The sequence below is a fragment of the Bubalus kerabau genome, chromosome 5, assembly GCF_029407905.1.
Source record: "Bubalus kerabau isolate K-KA32 ecotype Philippines breed swamp buffalo chromosome 5, PCC_UOA_SB_1v2, whole genome shotgun sequence".
In the NCBI taxonomy this organism is placed as follows: domain Eukaryota; kingdom Metazoa; phylum Chordata; class Mammalia; order Artiodactyla; family Bovidae; genus Bubalus; species Bubalus kerabau.
The window spans coordinates 112,818,099-112,839,295 of record NC_073628.1 but is presented as its reverse complement, the minus strand read 5'-3'; the positions used below and the strand labels follow the sequence as shown (position 1 = coordinate 112,839,295).

Here is a 21,197-nt window from a genome sequence, read left to right as displayed (position 1 = left end):
TAAATTATGCAGCAAAGCTTTTATTCTTTCTGGTCCACCATGCATTTTGAAGAAAGGTCCTCTTGATTTCTGGGTCTGGGAATGTATACACACAAAGTCCAGGAAGGATAAAGCAGAAACACTATAATTACAATAGTAATAGATAATATGTATTGAGTTTTATGTTTTAAAAATAGATTTACTAGATTTCCCTGGTGGTCCAGTGGTTAAGAATCTGCCTGCCAATCAAGGGAACATGAGTTCGATTCCTGGTCCAGGAAGATTCCTTATGCTGCAGAGCAACAAAGTCCATGAGCCTCAACTACTGAACCCATGCTCTGCAACAGAAGTCACTGCAATAGGGAGTAGCCCCCCCTTGCCTCAACTAGAGAAAGCCTGAGCACAGCACTGAAGATACAGCACAGCTAAAAATAAAATTAAAATTAAAAAAAATTAATTCACTGACTCATGTTTTACACATATTAATTTACTTAGTTCCTACATTATTATCATCATTATCCTCATTTTACAGATGAGAGACTGAGACAGAGAAACTTCCCAGCATCACATACCTAATAAGAATCTGAGTTGGAGACCACCCTAGGCAACTTCTGCCACAGCCACAATTTTAAACTTCCAATGGGCCTGATGATGTTCTAGGACAGAGTTGGATTCGGGTGACGTGTGTACCACTTAAGAAGCTCCTAACACTTACTTTCAAGGAAAATAATAATTTGGGCAGAGATTCTTTTAAAACACACCAAGATGAGACTCTGGAATCTGCTATGGGAAAGCATATCTTTACAGGAAGTATATCTGGCCAGTCTGCCGGTCATGACTGGGGAACACAATTGTGCAGTCGAAGAAAGATTATATAGAAAAACAAACACAACAAACGGTGGACAACCCAGAAGGTCTTAATGTTATTTCCAAAACAATGGTCTTGGATTTGCAAGTGAAAGAACAGGAGCAAGGTACAAGGATAGAGAGAACTGCAAAGACCAGCAATGTTCCAACTTACTTCCTGACTTTATTCTCTGTGCTTCCCAACACGTAGTAGCCTGGTTTGCATTCGTATCTGCAGGTAGAGCCCACGTCATGGTTGCCCTTGAGGCAGCGAGGCTGGAGCAGGTTGGCATTCGGGATAACAGGAGGAGCATCACACTCCAACTTGCAGTAAGCTTCAGGGAGAGACCAGAGCCCATCTTCAAGACAGGTCAGCCACGGGCTCAGTCCTGACTCCAAGAAAGAGAAGCACAGAATGCTCAGAACAGAGAGTCCAAAAATAAAATAACAAACAGAAAGAACGAAGACCTATCAACAGACAGTCATTCTTGGAAAGTCACAGTATTTTTCATGGAGCAGCTTCTCTAAAACGTCAGGTCAAATGTTTATCCTATATCTTTCTACCCACAGAGCGTCTACTGTGCTCTCTTGTGTAGCATAGAGGTCATAAAGCTAGTTTTTGACCTGAATGAAAGAAGGGCTACCAACCAAATCCTTACCTCAGTCCTCACTACAAATAATAAAAATAAAGTAGTGACAGTATTGTGGAAAGGATTATAATAATACTAGATGACACTTTTATAGGGCTCATTACATGCCAGACACTGCTGTAAGCATTTTACATGTATCACTTGTGTAAACTTCAAACCTCAAACAATCCTGTGAAATAGATACCATCATTATCTCCTATTTTGCAGATGAGGAAATTGAGTTTAAGTAATTTGTCCAAGCTAGTAAGGGCAGAGGCAGGGTTTGAACTCGCAGTTTGATGCAAAATTCTGTACTTCAATACCATACACCCTATGCCTCAGTGGTTTCTCTGAGTTCAATCTACAGACACCCCATAGAGTAGTATCACCAACCCAACTTCAGGTTTACTAAAGCAGACTCTGTCAGCATGAGCCTAAGAATCTGCATTTGTAACAAGTCTGCTGGATCACTGTTGGGCACACCTAAGTTCACAAGGGAGAGCAAGATGTGGGGTCAGAGGGACCTCCCTGGCAATTTAGTGGTTAAGAACCTGTGTTTCCGAGGCAGGGGGCATGGGTTTGATCCCTGGTCGGGAAACTAGATCCTACATACTTCGGTGTGTGGCCAAAATAAATTAAAAAACAAGTAAAATAAAATAGCCTATTCCCATGCTCTCTTAAACAACAACAACAAAAAGATGTGGGGTCAGAAGAAGTCTACCACATCCTCATCTCTCCCTAGCAGTACAGCTCATACAACTGTGCTCTCATTGCTAAAACAGGATGAAAGGCACCTAACTCATAGAAGGGTTGTAAATATTACATTCTAAAATGTGCATGATAAAGGGTATCTGAATTATTAATACTCTCAGAAAACTGTTAGTTGGCTTGACTCCAGAGAACATAAACTCAAATAAAAACAGGAAAGTCTCAGTTTCTTTCATCAATGAGATCTTGAGTTAGGGGCATCCTTCCAAGTGTTTGAGACAAGGAATGTGTTGCCTTTTGCTTGTCAAAAGAGGGTGCTTCAGCAGAGTCAGGTGGGAAGGTCACTGAAGTAAAGAAAATATCCCCAAAGTACACACCCCCCTCCCCCCCCAAAAAGAGAGAGAACCTGAAGAGAACTTGCATATAACTCCTGCTTGGCCAGAAAATACCTTGAAGCTTGGCTGGTGGGACACAGGAGATAGAGCAGCGTTTCAGAAAGTTGGTTCCCTCCGAGCAGGAGAATTTTGCGTAGTTCACCAAAGATGCGTCGGGGACACCACAGTCAAGGGGCTGGCAGCTCACAACCCGGTCCCAGTGCCCAGAGGAACACGTGAGCAGAATTTCCTTCTAGAAACAGAAAGTTTTCTGTTATCAAAGTCACACAAAAAGGCTTATCAAAATAGTTCCCAGGATTTGGCAGAGTCCTGATGATTATTTGTGCAAATATTCACAACGGGCAAAATGATTTTACCTCCTTCCCTCTTTACGTCTTGTCTTAATGTGCAATTTCACAATGGCACCCCACTCCAGTACTTATGCCTAGAAAATCCCATGGGCGGAGGAGGCTGGTAGGCCACAGTCCATGGGGTCGTTAGAATCGGACATAACTGAGCAACTTCACTTTCACTTTTCACTTTCATGCATTGGAGAAGGAAATGGCAACCCACTCCAGTGTTCTTGCCTGGAGAATCCCAGGGACAGGGGAGCCTGGTGGGCTGCCGTCTGTGGGGTCGCACAGAGTCGGACACGACTGAAGCGACTTAGTAGTAGTAGTAGTAGTAGGTACATTGCTGATGAAATGAGCATGTGAGCATAAGGGAGTCGTTAAATGAAGACACTCTTCCAGGTCAACTCTTGGCTCTCCTCACATGCTTCTCCAGATGGCTCTCCACCCTACTCTACCCTGCTGTGTGCTCTGGGACCCTGGCCCTTGTGGACTTCATGCTTTTGACTTGTGTCTGCTGTAGCACCCAGGGTAACACTGGTAGGAGACTGAAGAGACAGAGAAGCAAGGGAGGTCAGGGTGCTGATTCTTGCTACTCCCTCCCTCGGGTCGCTGTAGGGTGGCTCCCCCTTTGGCAGAGCTCTTCACATGCCTGCTGCACTCTTTCTCATGGGTTCTGCTAACTGCCCCTTACAGTCAACTCTTTAGGTCTAGAGGGGATATTACCCTTTCATCCTGGGATTCTGGACCATCTCTTTGCCATTTCCTATATCCTGCCCCCACTTTTATCAGCAGTCCCTTTACTGAAGTTCCTCAAATTGCCCCCCTTTGAGCATTCATCGGCTTCCTGCTGGGACCTTTACTGATAAGCTGACTGATAATGGTACATAATAAACATAATCATATTCTCTGAGAATGGTGCCTAGTCTTTAAGAACATCTGAGAATTAATGCAAACGAGGCATCTTCCAAACTCTTGTAGTTAAATTTAAGAGATTCCAGCCATTTCCTTGGGGCTATGGCTTATGTAGGGGGTCCTAGAATTCATCACCATGAAACAAATGAGGAGACTTTTTTCTGAGCACTTAGAAGGGCCAGGTACTTTCAAGTTTGGATAAACAAGACCCTTAAGGAGCTACCAGCACAGCTCATCACAGGTTGAAGCAGTGAATCAGAAAACATCTGAAGTGGGGAGAATGGAAAGAAGAAGAAAGAGAGAGAAGAAGCAAGGAGAAGAAGTTAAAAAGGAAAATGTGGGAGATGCATTTTGGTTATCTCTTACTCCCTTCTATGATGATTTGTGAGAATGTAATACAAAGAATGCAAATCATAAAGTAGAAAACATGGACCAAGAAGAAGGAGAATACAAACTGTTCTACTAAATAACAGCAACATCATATATGCATGCTTGTTTTGTGGTGGTGAGATAGCACTACAGAGGCTGGAGAAGGGATTGCCCATCTTGGGTAGGAGGGAGAGTGTTTGCGGGGAGATTCACATAGTAGATAACTCAGGAACTGGTCTTTGAAAGATGAGCAAGACTTCCCAGCAGCAGAGGAGAAGCAAGTTTCAGAGTGAGAGGAACAGGATGGGCAGGCACCCAGAGACCTGGACACTCATGGCTTGTTGGGTGAAAAGTGTCACCATAGTAGGTTACCAAAAGGCAAAGGGAGAGAAGGGAGATTCTGGGGCTCAGCCAGCATCCCACCGGGAGACCACAGTGGCACCAAAGCCGAAGGTAGAACAACGGGTGGAAGCACCTGTCACCCTGACACCCACTTCTGCCTGGCTGCCCCTCTGTCCTTCCCAATGTTCCCAGGTTGCCTGCCAGAAGGCCCCAGTTCAAAGCCAGACACATTTTTCTAGTTAGTTTCAGTTCTTATGTCAACAAAAAGCAGATATCCCTGCTGTCTTGTGATCACGAGCTGGGATCATATCATTTCTTTAGTGGGGCCAGGCTCGGGTGATGGGAGCAGTCAACTGGAGAGCTGTGCTTGATGATTCCATCATATGACTGGCAAAGGGTGAGCTCCCACCTTCCTTCTCCCAACTTGGCCGCAACCGCAATGCTCACAGCCTAGAAGACTGGCTCCAATCACAGCGATCACTTACAGAATGTCTCTCAAACACTGTCTATATTGTCTGGGTTTTCTCCTGGCTCCAATAAGTATTGACTGTTCTGTTTTGAATTTGCTCCTAATTTTAATGAATTGCACACACCATCTTTTCTTCTCTCTCCTTCTTTACCTAGCACACAAATGTATTCAGTTCCTACATTGTTTTTGTTTGTTTTCCTTCTTTCCATCTCTTTTCTAGTGTGAGGTAAGCTGAGTTAAGGACAGGTAGGTGGTAAGAGTTCTGCTTTTCTGACCAGAGCATCACAAACCAAGGAGCTGATGCTTCAAAGTATGTCAAAACGGTCTCTCTACAAAGTCTCTTTAAGCCATCTGAAACCAAAGAAAGTTATCTTTAAATTCTGTGTCTAAGCAAGTGAAATTCCTCCACAGATCCACAATCTGCTGAGCAGTCAACTGGTACAATATGAAAAACAATTCCAATCTTCCAAGCCATTGATACCTGACTACCAATCATGCTTCCACTCGTCCTTCATCATACCTCATCTCCCTCATATTCTTCTCAAGCACCATTTACCTTTTGCCTAATGCATCCTGTCTCTCTATCATATTGTGCTCATGTGTTCTCAAATTTCAAATTCCTCTGTAGAATATGGAAAGCTTTCTAAAGGAAAGAGGGAAAACAAAATTCTTAGTCGACAATACATCATCATGGTCATCATAATGGCAGCTTTGCAGAGAGCTAGGTGCCTACTATTTTGATAGAAGCTTATGAATTATTTCTACTCAGTCATCAAAACAGCCCAAGGACATAAATACCTCTGATCTAACTATTTTACAAATGTGGAAACAACCTTAAAGAGGTTGGCATGTTTTGCTCGTCTTTACCTAAAATTACACAATAAACAGAGGAGTCAAATTTCATTCCAAGTCTGTCTCCCAAGCCATGCTCTTCACTAATATATTCTACTACCTTCAGACCACCTTAAAATCCTAGAAGTGGTGCCATGGTAGCTTACAGAAATTTGAAAAATTCAGTCAAAACTAGAATCTTGATATAAGTCCTACTTCAGTAGCAGAAGAAAGAAAATCATAATTTTCCCTCCAGTATTCTTACAAGGAGGGTCAGACTTGGGGGAACAGGCAGAAGATAGACCACAAAAAAGCTGATTGCATCCTATCTTGCCTGCAAATTTTGGACAGGTCTAAACTGTAACATTCTCATCTTGAAGCCAAAAGTCGGGATCATAATTTCTTACACTTCTTATATATTTCTACTTATACCTTGCATTTCTATAAATCCATGCTTCTCCTTGATTGTTAGAGTTCTCATTTTTCCTTTCAGATGATTTAAAAACACAGGCCTTTCCCCTATCCAGCCAGGAGGAGGAGCATACATATTGTCCCTCCCCAGGGGCTTGGTCCTGATGACCGCAGATTTCCAACTCACCTGTATGGGCCTGAGGTACTGCCCATTGCTGGCCTGAAGGGCAAACCCCCTCTGACAGGTGATAGAGCACTTCATGTGACCCGGGCCACCAGAGGTACAGTTCACCACATCCGCGTGATCAAGCACCAATGGCACACAGCTGCCCTGCTCCCCACAGGAACGATGGACACAGCTGGAGATGACAGAAGCAGAAATATCTTACATTGACTTGCTAGGCAGCAGCAAAGGCTTTGCCTCTCCCTTTGAGAAGGGTCTCTAAGCCAAAGAGAACACTTTCTTGAAAACCTATATTAAACTCATCACTTCCTTCTTGTGACCTGGAACCCAGCAACATAAAGTAAACAGAAACAATATCAGCTACCAAGTGATTATGAACCAGCTTTCTATGGATCTTCCAGGAAAAGAAAATGACAATGAGACAGGTGGGCAGAGTGTCCCCATAGCTCTTGATGGCATAGAAGTGAATAGATCAGAGGGTAATCCTCAAAATATTTCACAGCCAGTACTTCTGAGACCCAAACAATCAGAACAGATGCAGGGCAAAGATCAGGAGTGAATTCTGGAGGCCCCTGCTTGTGTCAGGCAGAAACTTTTTGTTTTTCCATCATGGGTTGGTCTCAGGGGGCCCTGGAGAACAGGTGTTTCAGCTGGCAGAAAAGGCAACATTTATTTACTGATTGGCATGGAGTATTTTTTTAAACTTTTTATTTTGCTTTGGAGTATTAACAACCAACATTTAACAACAATTAACAACCAACGTTGTGATAGTTCAGGTGAACAGCAAAGGGACTCAGCCATACATATACATGTATCCAGTCTCCCCAAAATCCCCTCCCATCCAGGCTGCCAAATAACACTGAGCAGAGTTCTATATGCTATACAGTAGGACCTTGATGGTTATACACTTTGAATATAGCAGTCATGTGGCACTAGTGGTAAATAAGCTGCCTGCCAATACAAGAGTTTTTAAGAGACATGGGTTCAATCCCTGGGTTAGGAAGACTCCCTGGAGAAGGGCATGACAATCCACTCTAGTATTCTTGCATGGAGAATTCCATGGACAGAGGAGCCTGGCAGGCTACAGTCCATAGGGTCACAAAGAGTCAGACATGACTGAAGTTACTTAGCACACATGCACACATATACCACTGAATATTAACACTGGCTTAGAAGAAAAGCTATGACAAATCTAGACAACATATTAAAAAGCAGAGACGTCACTTTGCCAACAAAGGTCCATATAGTCAAAGCTATGGTTTTTCCAGTAGTCACGTACAGATGTGAGAGTTGGACCATAAAGAAGTCTGATGCCGAAGAATTGGTGCTTTCAAACTGTGGTGCTGGAGAAGAGTCTTGAGAGTCTCTTGGACAGCAAGGAGATCAAACCAATCAATCCTAAAGGAAATCAACTCTGAACACTCATTGGAAGGACTGATGCTAAAGCTGAAGCTCCAATACTTTGGCCGCTTGATGCAAAGAGCTGACTCATTGGAAAAGATGATTCTGGGAAAGATTGAGGGCAGGATAAGGGGGTGACAGAGGATTGGATGGTTGGATGGCGTCACCGACTCAATGGACATGAGTTTGAGCAAACTCCAGGAGATAGTGGAGGACAGGGAAACGGCGTGCTGCAATCCATGGGATCACAAAGAGTTGGACATGACTGAGCAACTGAACAACAAATCAGCAATTGAGCCCATGACAGAAATAAGAAAAAACTAACACATATCAAGCCCCTGCCACATGCCTAATGTGCTAGATGCTTCCAGGACATTACCTCATCAGAGAACTGCCGTCTGGGTCTCTAAAGCTAGTCACGAGGGAATAGGAGAGACAGTTAAACTCCCTGGGGTTCGAGGGGACCCTGTCAGGACCATGACAGCATCAAGTACGTAACAGATTCCAAAGAGGGTTACTCTTTTATCAAGGCAGAGCCACAGAGATTAAAATTTAGAGCACTGCCCCCAGGCTGGGTGAAATTGAATCCTGGCTTTACCATTTACTACCTGTGTGATATGGTTGAGCTATTTATTCCCCAGGGTTTCCAGTCCTTCCCCCATGAGATGAGGACGATAACGGTGTATACCCACATGCAGCTACTGTTCCTAGGTTCATTCTCTCTAGTGTCCACTGCAAATGGCCCGCATCCCACGTTCAATGGCCTGTTGCCTATGAGTCACCCACACGTCTTGGTTTTCCTATGGCTGTACCCTTGCTCAATTTATTGAACCTTTTAAAAGGCCTTCCCACTCCAAGAGGCCCCTCCAGATATCTTCCTTCATTGAATCTTGAAGGGAAATTTAAAAAATAACTTTTCTAACATTTCTTTTACTCTATCTGCATTATTGCCACAATTTTTAGTTAATTCATCCATTCTTTGATCCACAAGGCAATGGGTACACAAGTGTCTTCTAAATGCTGCTGAATCTCCCAACTAGACTATGATGTCCTTGAAGACAAATACTGACTTCTACCCACTTTTGTATTTACCATACCCTTCATTGTGGGAGATGCAACAAATGTTTGCTGAATTAAATATTTTCGTGTCATAGACGTCAAAGTAAGTCAATGGCTATCAAAATGGTAAATTTGCTAAATTTTATAGTGATAGATGGGGATACAAAGTTAAAAAAAATCATTATTAAACAACAATTCAATCATCTTGCCCTACTGCTCCATTCATTCATAAACATTTCCCAAGCACTTAGCGCATTGGTCTCAGTATTGGGATAAAATAAGTATGCCCTTAAAGAACTCATAGTCTAGTGAGGGAAAACAGCATGATACTTTTTATACTTTCTTTCTCATGATGTTTTTGCCAGTGGTGGTAAATCTTAATCAAAATGACCTCTGTGAATCCCCTCATCATTCATTTGTTTTATTTGCTCTTGAATTTTGTTAGAGGCCCAAGACTTTTATCAAAGAACTGGGCAACAGTATAAGAAAGTGGAAAACAAAATGTCATTGAATTGCACTTGAAATAATTGAGAATTGATTTAAAAAGCACTAGTCCAAGAAGTATGGATTTGATTTGAATATGCTAAAGTTTCTGCCTCTGATCTTGTACCCATGGGATTTAAACTATGTCAGTGACATTCTCATTTTTTTTTACCCATGCTTATCAGGCATAGGATGGAGGAATTGCAGTTGAATGGTATGCAATCTCCTGTAAACCCTGATTATTCTCTGGGATCGTGTAGTATTGCCTCAGACTCACTACACGGAGCCTGATGAAGGGAGGAATATATGAGTTGAGGGAGATGGATTCTTCAAATTCAACACTGCTAATTAGGTCTGCAATACAGGAAATAAAGCTTTGTCTCTGAGCCTTCATTCAGCCTAGCGGCATAAGGAATCCGAAACCTGACCATCCTTCATGGAATGAGATGAGAACCTCTCATTAGTGATGCTAAACAACTCCAAGTTCCATAGATACTACATGCCCTTGATATGCACAAGATGTAATATTTCTTCAGTATGTTAAGCAGAGAGGACTAGAAAACAGAGAGTCATTAACAGTTCTGGTTCACGTCATCTCACTGCCAGGAAATTAATGTGAAATAGCACGTGCTATTTTCCAGTGATCCCATCCAATTCATCCTCAGTGTCATCACTGAGGACAAATATGTGCTGAGATAAGACACAAAACAAATACTCTGAATGAGCCTCCTTCCATCAAGATGGTGTTCCATTAACTATGGTTGCTATGACTACCTGTGTGAGAAGTCCATCAGCACTGGCAGCAAGGGAGGCAGAACAGGACAGGGGACCATAGAAGAGGGGGAAAGTGGCATGAAATAAGACCAAGATAAAAAAAAGAAAAAGCATCAAACACAGACCTGTTTATGAAGTGAGAAATGGTTTTAAGGCAGCTGCTGCAAATTCTTTCACTAGCTTATATTTCCATTTGCTTCCTTTTTAAGAAATTTGTTTTATGAGGACGGTGTTTGTCAGGTCATTAGCTTCTGATGGCATCTGGTACCAATTGTAGACGTGTCTGCCTTGCACCCTATCCCCAAAACCCCTTTTGCATTTCTCTTCCACTACAAATACACTGCTTCTCTGAGTGAAGTACTGTATTCTCCATTTTCCCATGCTCCTGATACATTCTTCTTTCTGGCTACTACTACATTAAGCCCCAGTGTCATAATGATAATGTTGCTAGTAAACATAATCAGACTTCAAACTTTTCAAAAGCTTTCTTCTTATGGTCTTTGGACACATGTCAATGAAAGTGGCAGCAACAAAGCCTTACCATGCGAGAGATGGGAAGTTAGGTATTTTTAACTAAAGCTGTTTGGAGTCTGGCTAAAGGCCACACAGAGAGTCAGGAAAACCCTCAAACTGGAATGCAGAGCTCTCACTCTCCAGGCCAGCTTAGACCACCAGGCCATCTCCCTGGAGATGAGGTGGGTCTCCTGTTGCTTTCTTCTCCATTCAGGAGCTAACATCATTGGCCAGGATGAGCCAAGAAGTTCCTTAGCAGGGTGGTTGGGCAGAAACGATGGATATATTTCATGGTCGTTCTTAGTTTTTAGCAGTTTACTTTTAAGTGATAGCAAGTCAAATTAACGGTCTCTGTCCAGCTGCCTTTGTCTGCAAGATGCCCTGTTAAGCCTGCTTCCTCCTTGGGCAACCTTGCCCTTTCACCCATTTTTCCAGACCTTTCCTGACACCACATCACAGTGTGTTCTCAGGTAAGGGTATGATACACCCAGTCAGATATGATTCACAGCTATTTCCATTTTAATGGGAGACAACATTTGCAGACTGAAGAATGAGTTTTTCATGGTGGAATTTTAAGTCAATAGGTCCTTAGAGATTATACTATGTAGATGGTCCCCTTACCCATCCTTCCAGCTTTGCTCTCTGTCTCTCCACTTCCCCAATATGCCTCTATTCTCGCTCTCTCTTCTGGTTCTCACTCCCCAAAGTCATTGCATTTGAGGGGTTTAAGAAAACGCTTTCAATAGAGAAATTCTGTTGCAAACTGTATGTTGTCCCTGGACTATCCTCTTGCATAAAATCTACTCGTGGGTATCCAGGCACACTTCTAGCACCATCCTACCAAAATGATGTGTGTGTTTCCTTTATGTTTGGGCCTCCGAATGATGCCTTGGGAAATCTCTGTTGGCAGAGTTCCATAAAAGAATGGCCCTCATCTGTCACAAGGCAGAGATTGTCAACCATCATTGTGTTTTTGACTCACTTAGGCAGCATTTAAAAAATATAGATACCCAGGCTTTTCCCCCTGGAGAGTTTGATTCTGTAGGCCTGTGGTGGGATCCTCGCAGTGGTGATTTTATTTTGCATTTCAAAGTTCTTGATGCTCATCAGGAGTGAAACTCAGTACCACAAAGATTTGGATATGTGTAACCTGAAAGATAAGTCAACAAATTCCATAGCCCAAGACTATAAAATAATAATACTGATTCCAGAAGGAGAAACTGGTCCCACTGTTTCATCATTATGCTTTAATGTTTTCAGCACAAATTATCACATGGGAGCCATAAGACAGATCAAAAGTATAAAACATTTCCCTAATTCTGAAGAAGCTTTCAATATAGTCAAAGAGAGAAAATAATTAAATCATGTGGTACCAATTATAAATCCATGGCTGTTCCAGAGAAATTTTATCATTGAATATGATTTGACCTCAATAAATTAATAGGATTTGGAAAGGCAAAAGAGATATGCCAGTAAGTTATCACCAATGCTTTCCAGACCTGACAGAACACAGCACAAAGTAACACTCTAAAAACCTAGACAAAAATCACCATTTCCTTTCCACTGAGAGCTAAAGAAAATTCAGTAGGTGTGGGTCTCTAATTCTGACTAACAAATTTAGAGAACCTATAAGAAGAGTCATCATCAATATTTGATCCACTGAGAACTGAAGAAAATTCAGTAGGTGTGGGTCTCTTAAATTCTGACTAACAAATTTAGAGAACCTATATGGAAGTCCTGAATATTCATTGGAAGGACTGCTGTTAAAGCTGAAATTCCAATACTTTGGCTGCCTGATTCAAAGAACTGACTCATTGGAAAAGACCCTGATGCTGGAAAAGATGGAGAGCAGGAGGAGAAGGGGATTACAGAAGATGAGATGGTTGGATGGCATCACCAACTTGATGGACATGAGTTTGATGAAGCTCTGGGGTTTGCTGATGGACAGGGAAGCCTGGTGTGCTGCAGTCCATGGAGTTGCAAACAGTCAGACACAACTGAGCAACTGAACTGAACTGAACTGATATGGAAAAGCATCAACATCAATATTTGATGATAGGCTTAGAGGCAAGTTTCCCAAATCTTCTTCTACCTTCCAAAGGTTGGTAAGGAAAGAGCATGGCTAACACCAGAAAGCAGACATCATTCTCAGCAAAGAGCAGACAGACTCACTAACAAATCTGCCATGAGCTCTCTCCCAAGGTATGCCAAATAAGGCACATTAAAAATTTTTCCATTGCATGAGGCCACTAGAGGGAAGCTGGCCTCACTTCCAGCCAAGGGCCATACCTGGAAAGCTGGGTAGTTCCTTAGGAATGGGCAAAATCCTGGCTGTCCTGTCCACAGCTTCCTCACAGCTTTGGCGTAAGGTTCGCCTGAGGGTCTGAGCTACCCATGAGGAATTTCAGGAGGCTGGGACACTATTTAGAGTCAGTCAGAATCAATAGTGAAACCTTATTTCTTCCATGTAGGAGCTAATGAGAAATTATGCACCAAAGACCCCATTTCTTGCTTGTTACTCCTGGAGAGTAGAGAAGACCTTTAAAAGTGATCTTAGAGGATAATTCAAGTGACCTTAATTTAAGTGACCTTAAAGATAATTCAACCTTAATTTCCCAACTTAGAGATGAGGAAACACCCTAACAGAAATGATGGGCTATTTCAGAACTTCCTACCATACTCAGACTCCAATATAATAACAAACAAACATCAAATTAAGCTTTAGCTCAAATTCAAAATCAGGATGACATCAGCTTGTGAACTTTTCTAAAGTCAATGTCCCACCTTCTCTCAGGCATACAATTTGATACCTGGAATCCAGGTTAGTTTAGGAGAAACATTCTGGTTTCTGTACCACAGTTTTTGAGAAATAGCCTAATATGATGGGGAAAGTAGTAGATCAAGGCCCATGTGACTTGGGTTCAGGTCTTGGCTTGTCCCTGCTTAGCTCTGTCACATTGGGTAAGTCTCTTAATCACTCTGGCCTTATAAATTTGTTTGCAAATTTATAAAATGATGAAGTTTAACTATGTTCTCTTAAAGGTCTCTTCCAGCTTTAACATGGTATTTAATATTCTAGATGAAGTGATGGTGGTATTGGGGTGGGAGTACAGAAAACCCATGAATGGGGAGGATGTGGTAGAGAACCAAAAAGAGTTACTCACAATCTTCCTTGCCCAGTGTAAGTTTTTTGCTTAATGTCCCAACCTTTAAGTTGTTAAGTTAAACAAAATATTGCAATTCATTTATCCAAGAAGTGTCACCATTGACCAAATAGCAATCCCAGTGGTTTCTGTAGAAACAACTCTTTGAAGATTAAATAGTAAAAGAGGATCAGGTATCTCCGCATTCCTTCACTGTTTTACTGATTCTTATTTAAATAAGAGGCTATGGGCTAAGAAGGAATGTATGCTCTGGATTTGGCAGCAGATGGACGAAGAATGTACAGAATGTAGAATGGACCGGAAGAGATGGAGTCCTCATTAATCGTCCCACCACCAATAGGAAAACCAAATAATAATAATAACATTCATTCTTAGAGAGCTTTGCTGTTTCTCCAAACAAATACAAAAAGATATGGCCTCCTTTTTGGCTCCCATTCTACCTCTTCCTCTCTACTGGTTCCATCTTCACTCTGTAGGACAAGAACCAGACTAAACGTCAAGTACATTTCCATTGGCCTTCTTGAACAGAACAAAGCCAGTACTTTGAGGGTTTTACTGAAAGAACATATGGACCAAGGAGAAAATTGATTCAATTTTTTATCCTCTAAAGAATCTCATCCGACAGAAACAGGAGTCTCAGTAATAATTCTGATTCTTCCATCACGTGACAAAGAAATTAATATTGGACTAAGTAGACTTCTCCTTCCATCCTGTATCCTGGGAAAGCAGAGGTGTTCCCTGCCCTTCAGTTGAAGTCTCTGACCCAAAGTTGGCCCCTGAAAAGACCTCTGTCAGGAGACATCCATCTCTTCCTAGAATGTGACCTATTCATAAGTTCAGGACTGGACTCCAGTAGCCCCAGTACTGGGTAATTTGCTTTGTTCATTTCTAGTTCTGGGCCCAACTTTTGCCATGCCTGACTGTAATGCTAGAAGTCCCATCCAAAGGCCCCCTCTTCTTCCCTGGTGGCTCAGACGGTAAAGAATCCACCTGCAATGTGGGAGACCTGGTTGTGAGCCCAGGGTTGGAAAGATCCTCAGGAGAAGGGAATGGCTACCCACTCCAGTCATCTGGCCTGGAGAATTCCATGGACAGAGGAACTTGGCAGGCTAGAGATCATGGGGGTCATAGAGTCAGACACGACTGAGCGAATTTCATTTTCACTTTCTTCTAAAGTAAAACGGATTTCCATCACACAGCCAATATGTACTGCCTTTCCAAAGCCGTCTCACCAAGTTTCAGAACTGACAATTTTAATGTAGTTATAAAATATGTAAAACACCAAAAAAAGAGTCAAAGCAATTTCTGGCTAAGCAGCAAAGAATGTGCACCCTAGAACAGCACCAGGGAAGCATAATCACTCATCAGAAATAATGATAATAATAACAACAAACATAATATATATAATACATATCTATATATATAATAAATATATATAAATATTTTTTTCCCACTTGCAAAGGCAGGAACGATCTCCACGTGGTACGTTTCCTAATGAAGAGTGATCAATGGAACCCCAAAATGACCGCACTGCTGACTCCCACTGCACCACCACTTATCCTTGGGCATTCCTCCAGTTAAAAAATAAATAATAAAAGTATCCTTGGGCCTCAATTAAACTATTAATTCAGGAGTGACACTTCCCCAGACATATTCATAAGCCAATGCTGAGGAATTGTGAAACAGGTGGAGGTAAGTGAGGGAACAGCATGGTACTGTGAATAAAGTGTAATGCGCATGAGCTTTCACATATGGCAATCCTAGAACAGTATCTAAAAGGCACGAAGAAAGGGTAATATGGCTTCTGCATGCTATAATATACAAGCTTTGTGTTGACTGAGGTCTTAAGGAGTCACGAGCTACAACCTTGAATGAGTCCCAGATTCATATATAGAAGTAGAACATAAAACATATGTCAGCCCAGGACTCTTCCCCTTGGCTTCTTTTGCCTATAAAGTTTCTCGACTCCCCAACAGAAGCCTCACATTGTTCCTATCGCCTTGTAATTCAGGAATTTATCAGTCCTGGGTTGACATCAGATTTGGAATATTACTCCCTTCTGTCCTGTTGCTCTTCTTAGCACTCCCAAGCCTTGCAACATCAATGGCTCATTTGCTTATGGAGATAGGAAGGCCCAAAGGAGCAAAGAGACTTCCTAAAACTGTGTGGCGAGACTAGATGATGTGGCCAGATGTGAGAGGCAGGGGTCTGGACAATAGGCTCACTACCATTCAAATCACCAGGCTTCTGCTGCTCTTGCGGTTATGGCTACATAGAACCAGACACGGCCTGAGAGTCATTCCAACCAGAACGCAGGGTCATATCTATCAACAGCCTGTTTGGCAGGCTGGCAAAACAACAGAACCCTGGAAATATTGGTTTGTTTTATTTTCTGTGCTTTCTCCATCAGCTGCCAATAATACCATTAGCATAGGGCTAGCCCTGAGCAAAATTGGGAAGCAGGTGATATTTTAAACTAATTTCTCATTTTGGCACCACTTTTCCTGCTTCTCATACTCCCCCAAACTTCCAGATGCCTACACTAGGTTGCATTTCAGCAGGGCTCTGGTCTGATTTCCAACTGGCAAGGTCTATAAGAGAATATCTTTGACATAAATAGCTGATAATGACTTAAAACATTTCTACTTCTATTAGGTGGTTATTGACTATTTTAAAGAGACTGCTGGAGATTATCAGGACTTAAAATAATTCCTAACCATGGAGTTTTAGACACTATGATAAGACATTGGGAGTTAGTGTCCTGAAGTCATCGTTTTTAAACCATCTTTAGCAGTAGTCTCCAGCCTCAGGTCGTCCTAAGTTGCCTGAGCCTCTCCCTAGCACTGAAACTCAAAACCTGAAAGCTGCCACCCAACTGGTTCTAAGAATGTATCCCACTAGGAACCATCTCAGACCACACAATATTTTAATAAAGGATTTTTTCTAGAATAGTCTAGCCATGCTCCTCACATTGGAGGCAGACGCTTTAACCTCTGAGCCACCAGGGAAGCCCAATAAACCCCTAAGTGAGACCATGTCCGTGACCTTTCCATTTTTCCTCTATAACCCCATGACAGCAAACAGTTGAAAAGACTCTACAGCTCCCAAAGCAGATCTGGGGTTCACCAGACCTTCTGTCATCAGCCAGGAGAACCAGAATCCTCGCCAGTGGATTCTCCTGCTTCCCTCTTATTTTATGGACAAATAATTCTGGGAAGAGGAAGTTGAGCAAGAAATCTAGGGAACAAGTGAGCAGTTATAATTCTTTTCCTGCTTAAGAAGAGACAATAGATTCAATGTTAATTTGCTAAGCTGCTTTGGGGAAGAAGATAATCAAATGAATAGAAATATAATACACATTTCATTTTCTATAGTGCCTTTCCCAGCAGCAAGAGATGACACTTCCCATCATCCTGGAACATTAGAAGGAAACTCTCTGCTAAATAGAAAAGATGAAGAGCCAAAGGATAAATTGATGCTTTAACCTGCAGCCCCTAGCACAAAAAAAGGAAGTAGTCCTTTACTTTGTGAGGCTATCAGAAGGGAAGTGATTGGAATGGTTTACATAGGACTGAGTAGGGGAAGAAAAGGCCTGGCAAGGTATAGGAGCCCGATCCAGGCAGAGAAGGAAGGGAAAGAGTCAGCATTTTAAATTTGAGCTTCAAATAACTGAAGTACAATAGGAACTGGTAAAGCAGTAGCAATGAAGGTTCCAGGGAATAATGAAGCATGAAGCAGAATGACGGATAATAGAGATGGAATGATCCTATTACCAAGAATAGGATCACAAACTGGTTATACCAGGGATGCAGTGCAAGGCGCTGAGCTGTGCTCCGGCTGCATGTCCCTGGACTCAGAGCCCTCAGGGTTTTGAGGGCTCAGGACCTTATAATGTAGCCCTAGCTCTACCTCCAATCTACGCTGCAGCCAAGAAGACACCTTTTCACACCCGAGTCCCAACATCTTCCAAATGGAAAAACATAGCCACTTCCTCCCAGAAATTATCTGGGGACTATTCAAGTCAAGTGAATTCTATGGAAAAAGTGCTTTCCTTTCTACCACATCCCTCCAACCTCCCCCCACCCCAATCAAAATCCCACATCTACAGAAAATTCTCCAGGGACGATGGAGGGTGACCCAGAAATCTTCTATACTTGACTTACTGATGAAGGCCCTATCTTCACTGTCAGCAGATCTACACTTTCAGGATTTGCTTTCTAAGGCTAAAGACATCTTTTGTGTCACAGTACAGGGATGTCATGGAAAGGGATCTGAAGACGTGATGCAGCTGAGGGAGATACCCTGAGGCAGCTTTAACCCTGCATGTTACCGAGGTTCACAAACTGCAAGTGGAATGTTATAGGTGATTTGGTGGTAGTTGATTGTTGGTTTTTCTCTTTTGATTATTTATTGTTGCAGTCTCTGCTTCAGGAGACAGGATCTGAAGAACAGAAGCTTCACAGAGACAACAAAGGTGACTGAACTAGTATTTGTTGTTGCTGTTCAGTCACTAAGTCATATCTGATGCTTTGCAACCCCAGGGACTGCAGCATGCCAGGCTCCTCTGTCTTCCACTAGCCCCCAGAGTTTGCTCAAATTCATGTCCATTGAGTGGGTGATGCTATCTAATTCTCTCATCTTCTGCTGCCCCCTTCTCCTTTTGTCTTCAATCTTTCCCAGCATCAGTCTTTTCCAATGAATTGGCTCTTTGTACCAGACTACCTTATGTGTCTCCTGAGAAATCTGTATGCAGGTCAAGAAGCAATAATTAGAACCAGGCATGAAACAACTGACTGGTTCAAAATTGGGAAAGGAGTACAAGCCTGCATATTTTCACCTGCTTATTTATTTGCAGAGTACATCATGCAAAATGTCAGGCTGGATGAATCACAAGCTGGAATCAAGATTGCTGGGAGAAATATGAATAACCTCAGATATGCAGATGATACCACTCTAAAGGCAGAAAGTGAAGAGGAACTTAAAAGCATCTTGAGGAGGAAAGTGAAAAGCTGGCGTGAAACTCACCATTAAAAACTAAGATCATGGCATTCAGTCCAATCATTTTATGGCAAATAGAAGGGAAAAAAGTGGAAGCAAAGACAGATTTTATTTTCCTGGGCTCCAAAATCACTGTGGATGATGACTGTAGTCATGAAATTAAAAGATGCTTGATCCTTGGAAGAAAAGTTTTGATAAATCTAGGCAATGTATTAAAAAACAGAGACATCACTTTGCCAACAAAGGTCCATATAGTCAAAGTTATAATTTTTTCAGCAGTAATGTATGGATGGAGAGTTGGACTGTAAAGAAGGCTGAGTGCTGAAGAACTAATGTTTTTTTAATTGTGGTGCTGGAAAAGACTCTTGAGAGTCCCTTGGACTGTAAGAAGTTCAAACCAGTCAATTCTAAAGGAAATCAACCCTGAATATTCACTGGAAGGACTGCTGCTGACCGCATGAGTCATGCACACTAATTGGCAAGTCTCTGTGCATCCCGAGGCATTTGAAACCAAACCAGCTACACACTATTCTTTGATGACTCACTTTTTAATTATCTGATTCTTTTCTTTACACAAGCATGATTAACAAAGTATGGGAAGTATGTTAAGGCATATTTATGTCAAGTACACAGAAGTTGGGGCTGAACTCCAACTGATTTCCACAAGAACAGACTAATAGGAAATGTTTTTAATGCAGAAGATAAAATCTGCTTAAAAGTTGTTACCTTGAATATAGAATGGTACAAGAGTACAATGTGTGTTCATTATTTTCTCTTGACTTAAACTTTATGTGTTCATGTTCAGTTTGCTTTAAGCAAATAGGAAAATGAAGATTTATGCAGATAAGAAAAAAAGGAAAGAAAGAGGAGAAAATCTGAGGATGACACTGCTCTTTACAAAAATATTTGTTTTTTCACTTAAAAAATAATACCCTTTTGAAAGGCACTATCATTTAAAAAGTTGCTGCTGCTAAGTCAGTTCAGTCATGTCTGACTCTGTGTGACCCCATAGACATCAGCCCACCAGGCTCTCCTGCCCCTGGGATTCTCCAGGCAAGAACACTGAAGTGGGTTGCCATTTAAAAAGTTAAGTCGCTTCTCGCTTCAAAATGTAGCTATATAATTCAGTGAACATTAATGTTTTCCAAAAGACTGCTTTGTGTATAGTAAAATATACACAAATACATTTACACACATATAACTACATTTTACTGGACCCAAATTGCTAAAAACAATTAACTCTCAATTCTCCTATATTATGAGGAGTCAGAATGCAGGTTATTTTAATAATAATCCCATTTTTAAAGATTCTTAATAATTTTATGACTTTCTAGGAAACCCAATTAATATTACTGATTATTTTTCACTTTAATGAATACTATTAATTCCAGCTGAGCTATTGAGAAGGTGGCTCAGGCTTAGACAAAAGGAAAATGAACTCGGGAATAAAAGGTAAAAATGGATCAGTCATGAAATGGATGTGAAGTATCTAGATACTGGAGCATAAAGAGGACATCCTCTGGTAAAAGGCTGCCTAGATAATCCACCTGCCAAGAACTGGGGAATTCCTACAAAGAAAGACCATCCTTTCAGAATCGTTGTTCTTTCCTTCTGATTTATTTCTGCATGCAAATTCCTCGCACGTCCTTGTGAGCCACGCTGTCCTGTAAGTTAAAACTACGTCAGTACCGTGTGTGGCTCCTTGTAACTCCAAGGAGTGAGGTCCTTGTAACTCCAAGGTCTAAACACACAGCCAGCTAGTCCAGCCTAACGCATTTTGGCACATGTGATTCCAGCTTGTTGGAATCCACAATCTTGTGTAATTCCCTCAACCTGAGTGCAGGTGGGACCAATGACTTACTTCTAACCAATGAATATGGCAAAGGTGACAATGTCCCTTCTGATCATTATACATAACCTAAGACTGAAAGGTACTCTTGCTGCGAAACTCTCCCTTTGCCAGCTTTAAAGAAACAAGCTGCCATGTGTGAGCTGCCCAGTGGAGAGGGCTATAGGGTAAGGAACTAAGGACAGGACCTGTGCAACAGCCAGTAGGAAATGGAGCCCTCAGTCAGGCAGCCTTCTGGGACCAAATGTCAACAACTGTGTGAGCTTAGAAACTGACTTTCCCCACAGGAGCTTTCAAATGACCCAACCTGGCTGACACCCCCTTATAGCCTTATAGAGGATCCAGTTGAGCCTGGCCTAGAATCTTTTTAAAATTATTATTATTTTAAACTTATTTTATATTTGGGTACAGCTGATTATTCTAAAGGAGATCAGCCTTGGGTGTTCTTTGGAAGGAATGATACTAAAGCTGAAACTCTAGTACTTTGGCCACCTCACGCGAAGAGTTGACTCATTGGAAAAGACTCTGATGCTGGGAGGAATTTAGGGC

General features: G+C 41.9%; 1 protein-coding gene across 1 annotated transcript in view; it reads right to left on the bottom strand.

Moving 5' to 3' along the window:
* PAPPA2 (pappalysin 2) overlaps positions 1-21,197 on the bottom strand; it is a 320,885-nt gene that overhangs the window by 85,222 nt on the left and 214,466 nt on the right. The window contains exons 14-16 of the mRNA XM_055582744.1: positions 6,411-6,582; positions 2,612-2,789; positions 1,001-1,214 (exon numbers count right to left, since the gene is read on the bottom strand). Coding sequence (XP_055438719.1) covers positions 1,001-1,214; positions 2,612-2,789; positions 6,411-6,582 — 564 coding nt within the window. The remainder of the gene's footprint in view (positions 1-1,000; positions 1,215-2,611; positions 2,790-6,410; positions 6,583-21,197) is intronic.